Source organism: Oratosquilla oratoria, chromosome 42 (genome assembly GCF_046742065.1).
Source record: "Oratosquilla oratoria isolate Oo_2021 chromosome 42, ASM4674206v1, whole genome shotgun sequence".
NCBI lineage: Eukaryota > Metazoa > Arthropoda > Malacostraca > Stomatopoda > Squillidae > Oratosquilla > Oratosquilla oratoria.
This window is the reverse complement of record NC_134818.1, coordinates 36,786,467-36,803,560: the sequence shown is the minus strand read 5'-3', so window position 1 is coordinate 36,803,560 and position 17,094 is coordinate 36,786,467. Positions and strand designations below refer to the sequence as shown.

The 17,094-nt window shown below is 46.0% G+C and overlaps 2 protein-coding genes across 2 annotated transcripts in view; one reads left to right on the top strand and one right to left on the bottom strand.

Annotated features, from left to right (window-relative positions):
• The window catches only part of LOC143021367 (uncharacterized), a 57,076-nt gene extending 47,908 nt beyond the window's left edge, over window positions 1–9,168 (bottom strand). The window contains exons 1-3 of the mRNA XM_076178802.1: window positions 9,120–9,168; window positions 8,749–8,907; window positions 7,413–8,281 (exon numbers count right to left, since the gene is read on the bottom strand). Of these exons, the coding sequence (XP_076034917.1) occupies window positions 7,413–8,281; window positions 8,749–8,907; window positions 9,120–9,168 (1,077 nt within the window). The remainder of the gene's footprint in view (window positions 1–7,412; window positions 8,282–8,748; window positions 8,908–9,119) is intronic.
• Window positions 1–17,094, top strand: part of LOC143021761 (uncharacterized) — a 184,667-nt gene that overhangs the window by 154,418 nt on the left and 13,155 nt on the right. The gene's annotated exons all lie outside the window — the stretch shown is intronic.

Below are 17,094 nucleotides of genomic sequence, written 5' to 3'. Positions count from 1 at the left end.
ATCAAACTGTCCCAAATGCAACCACATGTCTAAAGGATGTGAAAAAATATAGCTTTCCATATAGATACATAAAATAATTGGAATAGCTTAGGTGATATAGGCCAAGCTGGAAAAATAAATAAATCTAAATATGATAATTGGAAAGCAAGGATATAGATTATGTTGGAACTGTACATGAATTTGAGGCTAGATATGATAAAACTTAGAATATGATGGGACCCAACAAAGTGTTGCTCCTTTCCTGTATTCTACAATTAGGTAAATACCTCTTTCTACTATGCCCCACACTAACCCTATCCAGAAATCAACACCATCTCTTCTACTAATTACTTATGGGGCAATCTGGTGACTGTTGTCAATGAGACCTTTCGCAGTCAGGCTCATAGATTCCTATTAGTGCTAGAATTTTCAATTTCACGAGGCAAAGGGGTGACTTAATTAATTTGGAAACCGATATTTAAAAAAAGATACGACATGAATTGCTGCATAAATGTATTTAAAATTAAAAAAATTACTCTTAATGTTATAATTTTTACTTACTGGTGTGTGATAAGGCTTTGTTAATTTAATTATAAGGTAAAACTAAAAATATTTTTACTGAAGTATGAGCAGTAAAAATAAGAGGATGTTGATTTCGGTTTGTGCATTTTATCTGAGTGTTGAAAAATAATGGATATCACTGTCACGTCCTGTATATGAAGATAATCAATTAGATAAAAAATAACAACAGTGGTGGTGGATGTACGAAGTGAACGACATTTGTGTAAAGAATAGCCTCTTAGATCTGCTGGGAGCTATTTTCAAACAAATATGACTAATTTTACGTGTGCCGTGGCAGACTGCACGTCAGATCCAAGAAAAAGTAAGAGAAAGACAAATATTAATTGTACCGAAAAAATTAAGTCTTCGATGCAAAATTATATTTTCGATACATTACATGAATTTGCCTATTGCTTGGTGCATTCAAATGAAAGTATATATCAGTATACGTCCATTGAAGCCTGTAGAAAATGACAAATTGCTTGGCTTGATACAACTATAGGCTGTTTTACGAATATCATCTGTAATTATAAATAGAGGCTCAAACAATGCTATATGCCATTTGCAATCATGAAATTAATTGACTTAAATTTCAGACACAATAATGTACAATGATACACCTCTGTAAGCTTATAAAACTTGCCCAAAAAAGTATTTATTTTCCGGCAAGAAATACAAAATCTGGCGGTGTCTGGTATCAAATCGCTCACTGCGAAAGGTCCCATTACTGGGGAGTCATGGGTTTCTTGCAAGAAGTTGACAGATTGATTGTGATTTACATCAGAAGATATCAAATTTGTACAAAGGATTCTAAGAATACTAAATAATTTGTGGTGTAGTCAGGGGCATGTCAGCCTTCCTTTCTATAAATAGTCTTTTATTCTAAATTTCAATATTAAAGGAGAATATCACAATAGCCAGTGAAATTGGAAAAAGGTGAAAAAATTAAGTACTGAGAGATATGGATGCAACTAAAATGGAATTTAGGCAACACAGAAATAGGGATGAGGCAAGAGGGAAGTGAGAGAAAGGGAGGGTAGGAAAGGGGGTAGAGAGAGAATACATGTGTATGACAGCATTAAGGCAACAGAAATGTTAAGGATGGGGTAATATAAGGAGATATAAAGAGATGGAAATCATGGGGTGGAAGAATAGTGATCTGAGAAATTGGGGAGAAAGAGAATTAAAAATCAGAATATATGTAAGGGGAAATGGAGAATGAGAAAGACGGACAGAAAGAGAGGGGAAAATAATACAGAAGAGAAAAAAGTTAAGGGCATAAGACATTTGGTGAGAAAGGGGAAAAAGAGGAAATGGATGAGAGATGAGGACAGGACCCTTACATAGGAGGGGGGTCATATTATAACAATATAAAAATAAATACATAAATAAATAAATCAGAGGAGCCCTGAATATTTAACTGTAATATACAATTTTTTTTATTAGAATCAACAGAATATGAAATATTTTTCCTTTATCCTTTCTGCAATAGGGCCATTAAATGACATTTTTAAAATCTGTTTAATTATTTTGCAAGCCAATACCTATAATGGGCAGTAAGAAATGGTGGAAATGGGAAGTAACAGTTTGGGGGGCATCACTGACAACTTTGCCCCAGGACGGCACTTAGGCATATAAGGGCTCTGGCTGAGGAGGAGGAAGAGGAATTAAAGAAGGAGAAAGGGAGGGGAAAGAAGGCGGAAGGTGAAGAAGGGGGTGGGAAAAAAGGTTAAAATTGTTTGAGACCATAGGAGAGTGATGAAGAGAGGGTAAATGGAATGGATGGGAATGGATACAGAAAAAAATAAGAGTTGAGAACATGGAAAGAAAAACCAGTAAAAGAAAAATAATATTTGTGACCTTGATTTTGACTTTCTGGAAACCTATAGCCTCCACAGTGGCTGGCAATGGTCCCTAGGCTGATCTCTCCAGGAAAACCTTTGGGCTGTTGCCCGTTTGTGGTATAGTTTCTATGGCAGCAGTTTATAACTGTAGCAGGAGGGAAGGAAGGGTAGTGAGTGGTGTGATGATGAAGCAAAGAAGGTTGTAGAAGAGAAGAAACAAGCACTCACAGATTGGTTACAAAATGAGACGAGAGAATCATATGAGAGGTACAAAGAAAAGAGGAGAGAAGTAAAGCATAAGATAAAGGAGGCAAAGAGGAGAGCAGATGTGAAATGGTGTAAGAGTATGACAGAAATTTTTTAAAGCAATAAAAAGATGTTTTCATAGGAAATTAAGAGATGAAGAGGAGATGAATCAAGTAGAGAAGAAAGGGTAAAAGGTGCAGATGGAGAGATGATACTGGAAGAGACGGTAATTGGAAGATATGCTGAGTATTTAGGGAGTTGCTAAATATGAAGGAGGATTGGGGGAAAGGTACCTGTAGTGGAAAGCACTAAGAAAATGATAGAGGAAAATGGAGAGAAATATGGAAACATGAGGTGAAAGCTGTTATAAAAATTATGAGAACAGGTAAGGCACCTGGGTTGGATGGGTGTCATGTGGAATGTCTAAAAAAGTGAGGTACAGTGAAAGTGAACTGGCTGACGAGGTTGTTTAATGTTGGGTTTTAAAAGAGAGTGGAGTGCCAGAGGACTGGAGGAGTGCCTGTATAGTTCCACTGTATGTGGGAAAAGGAGACAAGTTTGTTGAATGTAGTTGGGAAGGCTTATGGGAGGGTTTTGATTGAGAGGATTAGGAGAGAAAGAGAGGGAATAATTAGTGAGGAACAATGTGGGTTTAGGGCAGGTAGAGGATGCATGGATCAGATTTTTGTGGTAAGAGAGATATGTGAGAAAGCTTTAGGAAAAGGTAAGGATGTTTTGTGAGCCTTTATGGATTTGGAAAAGGCTTATGACAGGGTAGACAGGAAGGCACTGTGGGAGGTATTGCAGACATATGGGATAGGAGGAAAGCTGTTTTGAGCCGTCAAGAGTTTTTACAAGAGTAGTAGAGCTTGTGTTAGGATTAGAAATGGAGAGAGTGAGTGGTTTGAGGAAAAGATGGGATTTCACCAGGGATGTGTTATGTCGTCTTGGGTATTCAATTTATACATGGATGGGGTGGTGCAAGAGGTAAATGCATGGATAATGGGTCGGGGCTTGGAGATGGTTAAAGAAAATGGGAGATAAGCCTGTTGTCATTTGCTGACAACACTGCACTTGTAGCAGGATCAAGGGAGGGATTCAGAAAGTTAGTGACAGAGTCTCGGAAAGTATGAGAAATAATTAAGTTGAAGATAAATGTGGGTAAAAGTAAGGTGATGAGATGTACAAGGGGAGAGTGGTAGCAGACTGGAAGTGAGTATTAAGGGAGAGAGAGAATGGAGGAAGTGGATAGTTATAGATACTTGGGTGCAAATGTGGCAGGAAAGGGAGTAGTGGAGGAATTAGAATGGAGATTGAGAGAATCAAGTGAATGCCTTTGGGGATTAAAAAGTGTAATGAGAAATAGACATTTGGGAATAGATAATAAGAGGAGATTGTATGAAAGAGTGATTGTGCTGACAGCACTGTATTGGGCAGAAACATGGAACATGAGAGAGGAAGAGTTTAAATGTGTTAGAGATGAAATGCCTGAGAAGTATGGTAGGAATTACTAGGCTGGATAGAGTGAGAAACGAGGAGGTGAAGAGGAGAGAGGGAGTGGAAAGGGATTTGGGAGATGGGACTGATGAAAGAGTTTTGGGATAGTTTGGACACATAGAAAGAATGAGAGAAGAAAGATTAGTTAAAGAGGTGTGGTAGGCAGAGGTGAAAGGAGTGAACATGAGGGCGTGACCAAGGATCAGATGGATGGACTGGGTAAGGGTTGATTCACACTATCGGTCCGGTCGCGCTCCATTCCCGCTCCGCTCTCGGTCCGGTCCAATATTGTCTCATTAATTTCAATGGAAGCATTCACACTGGCGCTCTCGCTCCAGTCTCGCTCCGGTCACGGTTCCGTCAAAAGATATTTTTACTGGAGCGAGACTGGACCGTGAGCGCCAGTGTGAACTCAGTTGCCACGGTCCTGCTCCACTCCAGTCGAGATTCAGCCTTCATATAAGCAAGTAGTGTTACCCTCTGTCCTACCAAACCATGGATAATCCAAAGGAAACACCACAATGGGATCATGAGAAAGTTAGAAAAATGATAAAAATACATTCTTTTTATTTATCACTGATACAATGACAATGCGTACAGCGAGGATATTCATAAGCACCAACTGAATACAATATAACCTACAAAACTTACTTTAATTTTGTGGATTTAGATGAAATGCTAATAGAATTAGTCAAAAGGTAAACCAGAGCTGTATGACCTGACTTCGCTGCACTACAGTGATAATGTTTGCATACTTATCATATTGCCAAGGTACTGAGAGAAAAAAATACACATTATTAACCGAAGAAAGAAATTCCATATGTATAATAACAACCTATTATCCACTGCGGAAATGCATCTCCTTAGCTCACTCAACAAATATTCCTACACAAGTTTGTTTGTCTACTTATATTTTATCATTTTGCCAAGGCATTGAACCAGCTGGGGAGCTGAAATAATCTTTCAGTGTTTCTCTCGCGCCAAAAGCCTCCTTTGTAGCATTTCCCCCTCTTCCTCTCATTGGACGTACTGTACTGTGTTTGATGGAGGCATGACAACAGTATCTGGTAATGCAACAGCATTTGGGTGTATCAGATTGTGAAGTATGCATGTTGTTGTAATGATTGCATTAGCGTTAGAAGGCATAGCTTTAAGTTTCCTTAAATATATTCTGAAGGTTTGCACTAGAATACCAAATGTGCACTCAACTATCCTCCTGGCTCTAGATAATCTATAATTAAAAATCCTCTTCTCTATCTTATGTTCAGTCTGTGAACCTGGGTAGGGCCTCATCAAATTTCTCTTCAGCGGGAAAGCCTCATCTCCCACTATAACGTATGGTGCAAGCACATCAGTGCCAGGAAGTGCAGCATCTTCTTGTACATTTCAAGTCATCCTCAATTTTGGATAGTATTTTCTCAAATGTTCCTTTGTTCATTCTGAAATAGCTGTGGAATTTACTCTCATCATCAATAAGACGAGGATACAGAGTATGAAATTCTCCTTCAGTCTTCCTATCTTGCAACATAGGATGAACCCACAATCTCTTTCTTTTTTCTATTTTGTTTTCCTTCTTCTTCTTCTTCATCAAGTGCAATAGCGATTATTGCCAACTCGGCGTCAGAAAAGTCACACTTCCTTCGTAACTGATGGTAAGACTTCTACTGGTATCGAGGGAGGGGCGATGACGGGAGCGAGAGCGGACCGTACGTGTGAATGCCTCAGAACCGAGAGCAGAGCGAGAGTGGAGCGTGACCGGACCGATAGTGTGAATCAACCCTAAAAGGGGCATTGGGAAAGAAAAGGATATTTGTTCAGGAAGAAAGGGAGAATACAGAAGATAGGGGTGAGTGGAGAATGGTTGTGTATGGATGATGCTGTGATGCATGGAAGAGAGTGGGTGGGGAAGGGAGTATGTGTGAATGACATTCTGACGCAACTTGAAGGGATTTCTTCCCGTCTTCTCTTTTTCTGCACAAGGGGACAGAGAGTGGGGATTACTGATTAAATGAAGTGGCCTTGCTCTGGATGTGCTGTGTCTTGCTGCATTACTTGACCCAGGGCAGTGGGTGAGATGCAGGGATGACCCTTCATCCAGGAGCCAAGAAAAGAGGGAGGGAGGGGGGGGGTGAGTGGGAGTGAAGTATGTGGGGCTGGAATGGGTGAGAGTGGATTTTATGCCTGTTTTTGGGTACCTCCCTTGTAAGGGGGAAAAAGCCATTGGCATATGCATGTATGTAGAAGCGAAGCAGAAATCAAATGTCAGCTCTCCTTATGAAAAAGTGAAGGAAATATAGTCAAAATTGAAAGAGATCTTAGGTCCTGTATGAAGACCGTGTCAGCCCTTAGGGCTGGGTCTCCTGACAAAGGTGAGGGTGTTGACAAGTCTTGATGACTGGTGCAAAATGAAATATGGACCCCCCTGAAATTGGACCTGGGGTCCATTTTCCACAGCAGAAAATGGACCCCCACAAAAATATGCAATTCATCATATGTTAGGTTAGACATTTTAACAAACAATGTTGATGCGTTACCTGTTTATAAATTTATATATATATAAATCTAGTATTTTGAGTGGGGGTCCATTTTCTATGGGGGTCCATGCTGTCTCACACTGACAGCAGGGAGACAATTCTCTCTGATGTCCATCTTGCAAGACTGCTACCAGCAAAAACCTGTTAGTGGTACTACAGTTTGAGAAAAGGGAAGAAAATGGGAGACAGAATGCTGGAATAAGAAAATAGGAAGTAGTACAGGAAAGAAAATAGCGAGAACAGGAAATAACTGAAGAAAATAAAATGGGAGAAGACTTGGGTTAAGTTATAAAAGAGAAAAGGTAAGGTGGGAGAACACATAACAGGGAAGATGGGAAGATTGAAGATAATCAGAAATAAAATGATGACAAAAGCGGGAAAAAGTGATCTCAACACCAGTGTCAGAAACTGCGGTAGGGAACAAAGTACATGGTTCAATCAATTGATTGAATAAATTGCCTTGGTCTACTGCAGAAGACCAATGGCCACAACTACCCTGAAAATATAATCCATTCTTCACAAAACAAGACAAATTTTTACACATGAAAAAAAAATTACACACATGGTTTGAAATGCAACCACTGAATGAGAAAGAACACCATTACCCCAAGAACAGCATAATTCCCTTTCACAGAGGGAGGATAGAGTAGGGGATGAGGAGGATGAGAAGGAGGATCCAGGACAATGCCAAAACAATACCCCAAACAGTCTATTGCTGTCACCTTGGGAAGGTGACAACTGTACCCTGTACCTTTGACGGAGCCCCTGCGCATTGCGACTTGCTGTTGCTGCTGCCACTGCTGCCGCCACTTCCATTCTGGAGGCTCGTGGTGCCTGCAGGGTCTTTGCAAGAAGCAGGGGAGGAAGTGCCGCTTCTATTTCGGGGAAAGGCATTGTTGCCCTGGGATAACCGGTGTCTTGGGTGGTGATGGTGGTGGTGGTGGTGGTGTTGGCTAGGGTGGTGCTGGTGGTGATTTTGGCCATTGTGGTGACTTGTAGCAGGTTCTGTAGAGGGACAGGTGGAGCAAGGAGGTAGAGGGAGTTGCACAGGAGAGGTGGTCTGTGAGGGCACAGAAGTCTCCGGTAACACCTCTTTCTGCTGTGCTGTAACAGGAGAGCAGATTGGGAGCATGGAGCTGCTACAACAGGAGACAGCAGGAGGGCGGACAGAAGAAAGGGTAGTGGAGACCAAGGTGGTAGAAGAAGCACAAGAAATAATCAGTGAAGAGTCAGAGGAAGTTGGAGTAATGACAGAGGAGGTGGAAGAGGAGGAGGTGGAGGAAGAAGTGGAGGAGGAAGAAGAGGATGCGGAAGAGGAAGAGGTTGGACAGTGACCAGTCACCACTGCTTGACCAGTACCACCACCACCACTGGCAGGAGGAACAACCTGGTCCTTACTTAGGTAAGGAGGAGGTTCCTTAGTGTTATTGGAGAAGCCCCTGGTACCAGAAGCTGAGTGGTCCCTGACATTTTTGTATCCCTGAGAGGACACTTGTGGTTGGACAGGCCGGTTGGGTTGGTGCTGGTGGTGGTTATGGTTGTGAGTACGACAGGATCCCTCCTCACACACACTAACCTGTCCTGCTTCCAGTGGACCCTCAAGCTGACCACCCTCACCACCTACAACAAGAAAAACGAACAAATCCAGTCATCTGAAGACAAGCATCATAAATACATAAATGCATATATATCTAATCTAGCAGCGAGGTACTGAAGCTGTCAACTATGAATACAGCTACACAGAATGGGGTTTTCTATAAAGATAAGTTTAAAAATTCTTGATGCCATTCTTTGGCCATTGCTAAAATGCTATAATCGTTAGCCCTTGCTATAATGGTGCACACTACATACTTTATTCTAAATCGAGAACTTTATTTCAGAGCACATCATTGTTGCAAAGGATATAAAATCACAGTTTACAAGGCATCATTGACAATAAATTAAGAAGGTTGTGTGGTTATTTCTTGGGTATAGAGATTATAGCAAATTAACAAATATATTTTACAAAAAGATCCATACTACAGATAACATAGCTCATTACCAAAAAGATGACAAATTTCAATGAACACAGTATGTTAAATACTTACCACTTCTCTCTTGCTGTCCAAGTGGAAGCATGGTGGTGGTGGTGGTTGACGAGACATCTGTGGAGGCATCCCCCTCTGGTTCAGTTCCTACACTCAAACCACTATCACAGCCCTGCGGGAAAAGCAAAACAACAATTAACAAATTAAAATAAGAAAATTCTTTTAAAAGCAGTGATCATACAACAACTCTTCAGAATGCAAAATTAGTCGTTTGCAGTAGTCTGCTACTACTGAAACAAGAACATAAGAATGAAGCGACTGCAAGAGACCATAAGGCCTACACTAAGCAGTTCCATGTCCATTACCACCTATCATCACCATCTATAAAGTTCTCTAACTTTCTCTTAAAATAACCAAGTTTCAGCACCCACCCCTTGGGTAGTTTCCACACAAGCCATCACTTTTGCCCTTTGTGCTCATACTGCCAGGGCAAGTGGCAGTCACTAGTTGCAGTTGCAGGTCCAGTGTGAAACAAGACAGGCAATAGTTTCTGTCACATGAAATTGTTCACCCATGTATCTCTGCCAGGGCAGAGAAAAGAAAAAGGGGGGATGGTAGAGGGGTGAAGGGATAGGTGGAAAGGGAAAGGGATGAGAAGAGGGGAGGGAGGAGGGAGGTGAGGGGAAAGGGGAGAAAAGAGGGTAAGGAGGGAGAAGGGAAGAGAGGAGAGGAGGGAGAAGAGAGAGGACAGGAAAAGGGAAAAGGGAGGAGAGAAGAGAGAGGAGGAAGGAAGAGAGGACAGGAGAAAGGGGAGAAGACAAGGGAGGAAGAGAAAGGATAGCAGAGAGAGGAGGCAGGGATAAAAGAAGAAAGAAAGTGAGGGGACAAGAGGAGAGAGAAAATGGAAAAGAAGGGGAAAGGGGAGAGGAGAGTGAAGAAAGTGGAGTGAATGGGGAGAGAATGGGAGGGAGAAAGGAGAGAAGAGTGGAGGGGGTGAGAGTGGAGGGTGATGAGTGGGAAGGAGAGTGGAGAGAAGAGGGTTTGAGAGGAAAGAGGGGACAAGAGAGGTGAAAGAGACAGGGCACGGGAGGAAAATAAATGAACAGGGAAGAGAAGGAAATGAAAGGAAGGGAAAGAAGACACAAGGAAGAGATGGGAAGAGAAGGAAGATAAAGCGAAGAGAAAAGAAGAGAAGTAAAGAGGAGATGCAAGAGAAAGTAGGAGACGAAAAAAACTTGTTTGCCCAAAGACTTGTTTGCCCTTGTCCATTGAAGTTCTGCACAAGAGCTTGTGATTTAGAATTCTGTCTTCTGGTATGGGCCGAATTCGAGAACTTTGTTTTGGAACATCCTGAAATCTGGCTTCTCAAGGTGCACAATTCAATTTCACATATTCCAGAGAAATTTGTGAAAAAGAAAGAAAAAAAAAAAAGAGAAAGATGAAAAAGAGAGAGAGAGAGGAGAGTTAGACAAAGAAGGTGGGAGAAGAGAGGAGATATCAGGTTCCGAAACAAAACAATCACTTCTCTTACTCCCTCACTACAGCGGGATTCTTCCTTCATAGGCTTTGTTCTTGCTAATGTCCGACTATTCTACTCAGCAAAGGGCAGGACCTCACGATGAAGTGATGAATGACATTATGAACTTGTAAACAACGAAGATTTACAGTAGACATTTTCCCTCCCCTACAATGTCACTACAGTTGTTGTTTTTGCTCTGGAATGTAGTTTACCATTGCTTCTATTCACTTGGACAATCACACTCTGCTGTTGTAATGTGTCTTACAGTACTATTGATGTCAATATTTATGGTTTTATTTAACAAAGGAAAAACTCCTTTAAAGACAACAGGTTAGGTTAGGCCTTGTAGACATGTGGCTAGTTTAGTGGCTGCTAGTGCTAGCTGCAAGTTAATTTACTGGGCAAGTAAGTGTTGAAAATATGATAGTTTAGAGGCAAGTTGACCAACTTTCCGTTGGCATTGGTCAAGTAGAGGGGTAGTTTACAATTTGCTAGTACTAGCAGCTACTAAAACTAATCCCGTGTCAATCAGACTTTAGCAAAGAGAAAGAATAGTAGAGTGTATGAAGAGGAAGGGTGACTGAGGGAAAAGGGTGAGGTGGGGTGGGATAAAGAAAAGGGGTGGAAGTGAGGAAAAAGAATGGGTGTGGGGTGAAAGGAAGGCAGGTGTGTGGAGTGAAGAGGTTGTGGTGGGGTGACACAAAGAGAGACAAGGTAAAAAGAAGAGACAGGGCAAGGAAAGTTAGAAGCGGCAACAACCACAGAGGCTGGATGACCGCATCACAGATAACCACCCAGGATGTAACACTTCACCCGATACTAGTCAATACATTATGGAAGATTGCATTGTACACAATTGTAGATACCAATAACACAACATACTCTGTTTCAACCATGGCGTTACTCAGGGAGATGGGACTGCTCAGCCAGACAGTCTCAAGAACGACAAGAACAAGAGTAACCAGCGATTCTGTCCTTGGGGACAATACCCCACCTTAGTGGAGTACTGGTCTTGGGGACAATACTCCACCTTGTGGAGTCATCATGGAGGTGGTCAAGGAGAGATTTAAGGAGGGCATTGGCTGAATGGAGGGAGAGTACAAGTTCAAAAGTGGCCAGCATTCTTTTTGGGTTGAGGACGAGTCTCCGACTATACAAGAAAACTGTGACTCTGGTCCATTTTGGGTGTCATCAACATCCCAAAAGTATTTAAAACTTATACATACAATATCTCACAGGGGGGAGAGGGGAAGGGAGAAGGGGGAAATGGTGCAAGTGGAGAAAGAGGTTTAAAATAGTGATGAGGGGAAGAGTACATGGGGAGGAGAGGGTGGATGAGGGGAAAGTGTATCAATGGGAGAAGAGGGTGTTGGTGTAAGGGAGAGAGATGTGTTGGCGAGGGGAGGGGGCAATGGAGATGAGGGGCGAGGAGGGGAGGGGAGGGGGGGGGGTGGACGGACGCGGGGAAGGGGGGGAGAGAGAGAAGAAACCAGTACAGGTTCAAACTGAGGGGAAGATGTGGATACGAGGGGAAGGGGGTTGATGTAATGGACAGGAGATGGGCTTGTGGTGAAGAAGAAATGGGTGGAAGAGGTGGAAAATGGAGAGGAGAAACTGGAGGAGGTGGAGGCCAGAGGAAGGGGCGGGGTGGGAGGACGAGATGGCTGCAGAGAGAACGGGGGGAGGGTAGGGACCGGAGGGGGTGGAGTGAGTGGAGGCCACGACAACAGGGTAAGCAAGAGAGAAGGGGTTGTGGAGGAGTTCCGACAAAACGTTGGAGGCGAAAGATGGAGGAGGAGGAGGAGGAGGCGACGCGTTGAAGAGAGGTGCGGTCAATGGAGGAGATTTGGGCCTGCGGTGGAGGACAGACGGGGAGAAGAGGTGGGGGGCCGTGGTGGAGAAATGATGCCTATGGATCGGTGTGGGCGGGGGAAAGGGGGGAGTGAAGGCACGAGGAGTGTGGTGTGAGGGAGTAGGGATGGGGGTGAAGAGGGTGCGAGTGGGTGGGGGTGGGGGTAAAGGTTTAGACGATCGAAGTGACGATGAAGACAAAGGCGATGAGGGTGTGTGTGTGTGGGGGGGGGGCGTGATTGCGGATGAAGACGTGTGTGTACGGGGGGGGAGATGAGAATGTTGTGGGGGTGAGGATAAGGGGTGTGGCAAGGGGGGTGGGGGAGAGAAGGAAGTGCTGCGGGCGAAGAAGACGGACCAAGGAGGGAGGAGCGGGGTGATGGGAGGAGGAAGGGGGGGGGGGGGCGGGGGTCAAGGTTGTCTGCAAGGGTTTGAGGTGGGAACAGAGGGCGGCCTGAGAGGGAGGGTGGAGGGACAAGGGTGCAGGTGGGGCCGTGGGTGTAAGGCGAGGAGGGCAAGGCTGTGGAGGTCAGGGGCCGATGTGGAGGGGCGAGGTGTGAGGAGGTGGGATAAAAGAAGGCCGTAGGCCGAGGGTGACGGTGGTGGTGAGGAGAGATGGACCGAGGAGAAGGGGGAGGAAAAAAAAAAGGAGGATGAAGGGGGGGAGGAGGAGGGAGGAGAGGGGGCGGGAGGAGGCGAGGGGGAGGAGGAGGAGGCGAAGAGGAGGAGGGAGAGGGGGAGGAGGAGGAGAGGGGGAGGATGTAGCGGAGGAAGAGGAGGAGGAGGGGAGGGGAGGAGGAGGAGAGGGGGAGGAGGAGCGAGGAGAGGGGAGGAGGAGGAGAGGGGACGGAGGAGGAGAGGGGGGAGTAGGAGGAGGAGAGGAGGAGGAGAGGAGGAGGAGGAGGAGGAGGAGGAGAGGGGGAGAGGAAGAAAGGAGGAGAGGGGGGAGGATGAGGACGAAGAGGACAACGGGGGGGGAGGGAGGGACGAAGAGGATGAGGATGAGTAAGGTGGTTAGGGGGAAGGAGTTGGAGTAGGCGGGGAGTTTGTAGTAGGGAAAGTGATGGAGGAATTAGGGGGCCAAGGAGGAGGAGGAGGATATGGAGGACTTGGGAGAGGTGGGGGAGGAATTTAGGAGATGAAGATCGTTGGTAAGGAGGCGGAGTGGAGGATGAGAGGGTGTAGAAGAGAGTAGAAGGTATATGTTAAAGGAGGGTTTGTGATTGTTTCGGACCGTATAAACCTGCGAGCACGAGGGGGAGGAGGAGGAGGAGGAGGAGGCGAAGGGGAGTAGGAGGAGAGTGAGGACAAGGGGAGGAGAGAGGGGAGGAACAGGGGAGGAGGGGGGGAGGAGGAAGGAGGGGAGGGCGGAGGAACAGGGGGAGGAGGGGGAGGAGGAGGAGGAGGAGGAGGGGAGGAGGAGGAGGAGGAGGAGGAGGAGGAGGAGGAGGAGGAGGAGGAGGAGGAGGGGGAGGTGTGACGAGGAGAAGAGGAGAAAAGGGCGAAGAAGAGGCGCGGAGGAGAAGGGGAGAAGAGGTGAGAAGAGGAGAAGAAGGGGAAGAGGAGGGGGAGGGGAAGAGGAAGAGAAGGGGCGAGAGGATAAGGGGAAGGATGGGGAGAAGGGTTAGGGGCAGTGAAAGGGAAGGAGGAGGAGGGGAGGGAAGTAGAGGGAGGAGATGGAGGAACAAGGAAGGGGCAGTGACTGAGGAGAAAGGAGGAGGAGGAAGGATGCAGAGTGCGGATGGAGGAGGAGGAGGAGGAGAGAGCGGATGGAGGAGGAGGAGGAGGAGGGAGGAGAGCGGATGGAGCAGGAGAATTTGTGAGTAAGACGGAGAAGGAAGGGGACGAGTTTGTGGGGAAAAGAGGAGGAGGAGGAGGGAGGAGGAGGAGGAGGAGGAGGAGGAGGAAGGGAGTGGCGGATGGAGCAGGAGATGAGAATTTGGAGTAACAAGACGAGAAGGAAGGGGACGAGAAGCGTGGGGAAAGAGAGGAGGAGGCGGAGGAGGAAGTCAATGGCCCGGGAAAGGGAGTGGGGCTTGCATACATGCATGGAGATGAGAATTGCGGCACAATATAAACAAGAACACCGAAATTAATAGGGGAAGAAAGAACAGAGGAAGCGCGGAAATAGGCCAAAGAAGAGGGGAAAGTGAGAGAGAGGAAATTAAAGGAGGGGAGAGTGGAAAAAGAGGGGGAGCTAAAGGGGGGGAGCCCCGTCGGTTAGTAAAAGAGAATGGGGCAAGAGAGAGAGAGGATGAGGAGGGAGAGAGAGGGAGGGAGAGGAGAGATGAGAATGACGAGAGAAGAAGAGAGGAGATGGAGAGAGGCGCGACGGGAGACGAAGGTGAAGAGAAGAGAGAGAGAGCGAGAAGAGGAGAGAGGAGAGAGGAGCGAGCGAGAGTAGAGAGAGAGAGACGATGAGACGGCAGAGGAGAGAGAGAAGCGAGATGAAGGAGAGAGAGAGGGAGAGAGAGATGAGAGAGAGAGAGAGAGCGAGAGCGCGATGGAACAAAGAGGAAGGATGCCAGGGAGGGGAGGGTGTGAGGGCGTGGACGAGGAAGTGCGAAACTGGAGCAAGACGTGGGCGGACAAGGAACTAATAAGCACGTGAAGATAGGGTCAGAGATCTGAAACCACCACACACAGAAAGAGAGGAGAGAGAGAGAAGAGAGAATAGACAGGGAGGGGAGGAGAGAAGGAGAGGAAAGAGAGAGAGAGAGGGCGCGGAGGGAGAGGAGAGAGAGCGAAGGGAGAGGAGAGAGAGAGAGACGAGGAGAGAGAGAGAGTGGGGGTGATTGGTGAGGAAAAAGACGTGAGACAGACAGAGAGAGAGAGAGATGAGAGAGATGATGAGAGGAGGGAGAGAGAAAGGGAGAGGAGATGAGCGAGAGGAGAGTGGAGAGAGAACGAGGAATTTGAGAAAGATGACAAAAATGACAGGAAAATAAGAAAAACGTGTGAAGGGAGGAGTAAAAAGAAATGCAATCATTCATAGGCCGTCCGAGATGCTTGAGGAGGGAACGGCTGTCATTCTTTCATCCATCGTTGGATGCTGAGGTGACAGGCGATCTTATTCAGCCGAGGGAAGCCCCCCCGGGGGGAGAAGGGGGAGCTTAGTCACGCGTCTAGATATAAGACCCCCGGTTTCGGGTCTTTTACTGCCCCCCCTCCCCCCTCCTTCTCTTCTCCCGTTTTATTTGACGATTTCCCATTTCGCCAAATTACATGTTGCTAAGTCGCAATTCCCCAAACTCCCTATAGGACTAGGTTTGGCTAGGTTGGGTTAAGCCACCTTAGGTTAGGTTTGGTTAAGTTACGTCTGGTTTGATTGTTTATTAAGGTTCCGGCGTTGGGCAAAAATGGAAATGTGGCAACATGGGGCATGCTTCAACCTATCTTTCACTATGGCTCTCATCATCTCAATCTCTCTGCCTCCACCAATTTCTCCAACATACAGATAGAGATTTCCCCCCCTCGCCCTTCCCCTCTGTTCTCTTGTTTGTAAATGGATAAATGCTCTTCTTTATACAACCTCCATATGAACTAAACACACGTTGTCCATATGCATCGGCGAAATCGAGGGGAATAAAACCCTCTGTAGCAAATTAATCCTTCCTCAAGGCCAGATTATCCCTCCAATTATGTTACAATTTTAAAGGAAAAAGAGGAGAGAGGAGGGAGAGGGAGGCTGAGAGAGAGAAGGAGTGAGAGAGAGAGAGGGGGGGGAAGAGAGACCTGGAGGGAAGATGGGAGGGATGGAGGGAAGAGGGGTGGGAGGGAAGAGTGAGGGAGGGAAGATGGGAGGGAGGGAAGAGGAGAGGGAGATGAGAAGGGATGAGGAGGAAGACAGGGAGGGAGGAAGAGAGGGAGGGGAAGGGAGGGAAGAGAGGGAGGGGAAGGCGGGAAGGGAGGGAGGGGAGGGCGGGAAGGAGGGGGAAAGAGAGGGAGGGAGGGAAGGAGAGTAGTGATGGGAGGGGTGAGAGAGAGAGGGAGGGTGGGTGAGGGGAGGGTGGAAGAGAGAGAGGGAGGGTGAGGGAGAGAGGGAAAGAGAGGGAGGGTGGAGGGAGGGAGGGTGAGGGACGGCGGAAGGATAGGGAGGGACGCGGAGGAAGGGAGGGAGGGAGGGAAGGACGAGAGGGAAGGAAGGAAGGGAGGAGAGAGGGTGGAAGAAGGGAGGAGGGTTGGAGGGATGGATGGCGGGAGGGAGAGGGAGGTGGCTAGCACATGTAAACACGAACGATGAGCTTCATTATGAAAAGACTCGTACAATTTCGACCAATATGAAACGACTACGGCCACCACGGTACGTGTATAATCTAGCATAAGATAAAGTAGGCAAAGAGGAGCGCAGAATGTGAAGTGGGGTAGGAGTATGACAGAAATTTTCTTAAAATAATAAAAAGATGTTTTCGATGGATGGGAAATAAGGAGAGGAGTAAGAGAAGACGAATCATATAGAGAAGAAAAGGTAAAAGGTGCAGTTGGAGAGATGATAATGGATATAAAAGTAGACGACAGTGACTGGAAGATGGGCAGAGTATTTTAGGGAGTTGCTAATAAATGTGAAGGATAGGGAGGGAAATGTAGTTGGCTGTGAGAAGCACTAGGGAATATGACAGTGATAAATGAGGAATATGGAGGAGACAATAAAGAAGAAGATGAGGCGAAAAGTAGTTATTATAAAATGATGGAAAACAGGTAAGGCACCTGGGTTGGATATGTGTAGTGTGGACAATGTCATAAAAGGGGGAGGTACCGTGATGCTGGACTTGCTTGAGTGAGGTTGTTTAATGCTTGTCCTAAAAGAAGGTCGAATACCGGAGGACTGGAAGGCGAGCCTTGTCTAGTTCCACTTTACGAAGGAAAAGGGGTCAAGTGTGGTGTGTAGGTAGTTTCAGAAGGAATCAGTTTGTTGGGTGGTAGTTGGGGAAGGCTTATAGGGAGTGGTTTTGATAGAGAGGATTAGGAGAGGAACAGTGGGAAGTAATTGGTGAAGAACAGCGTAGGTTAACGACAGGTAGAGGTTGTTGTGGATC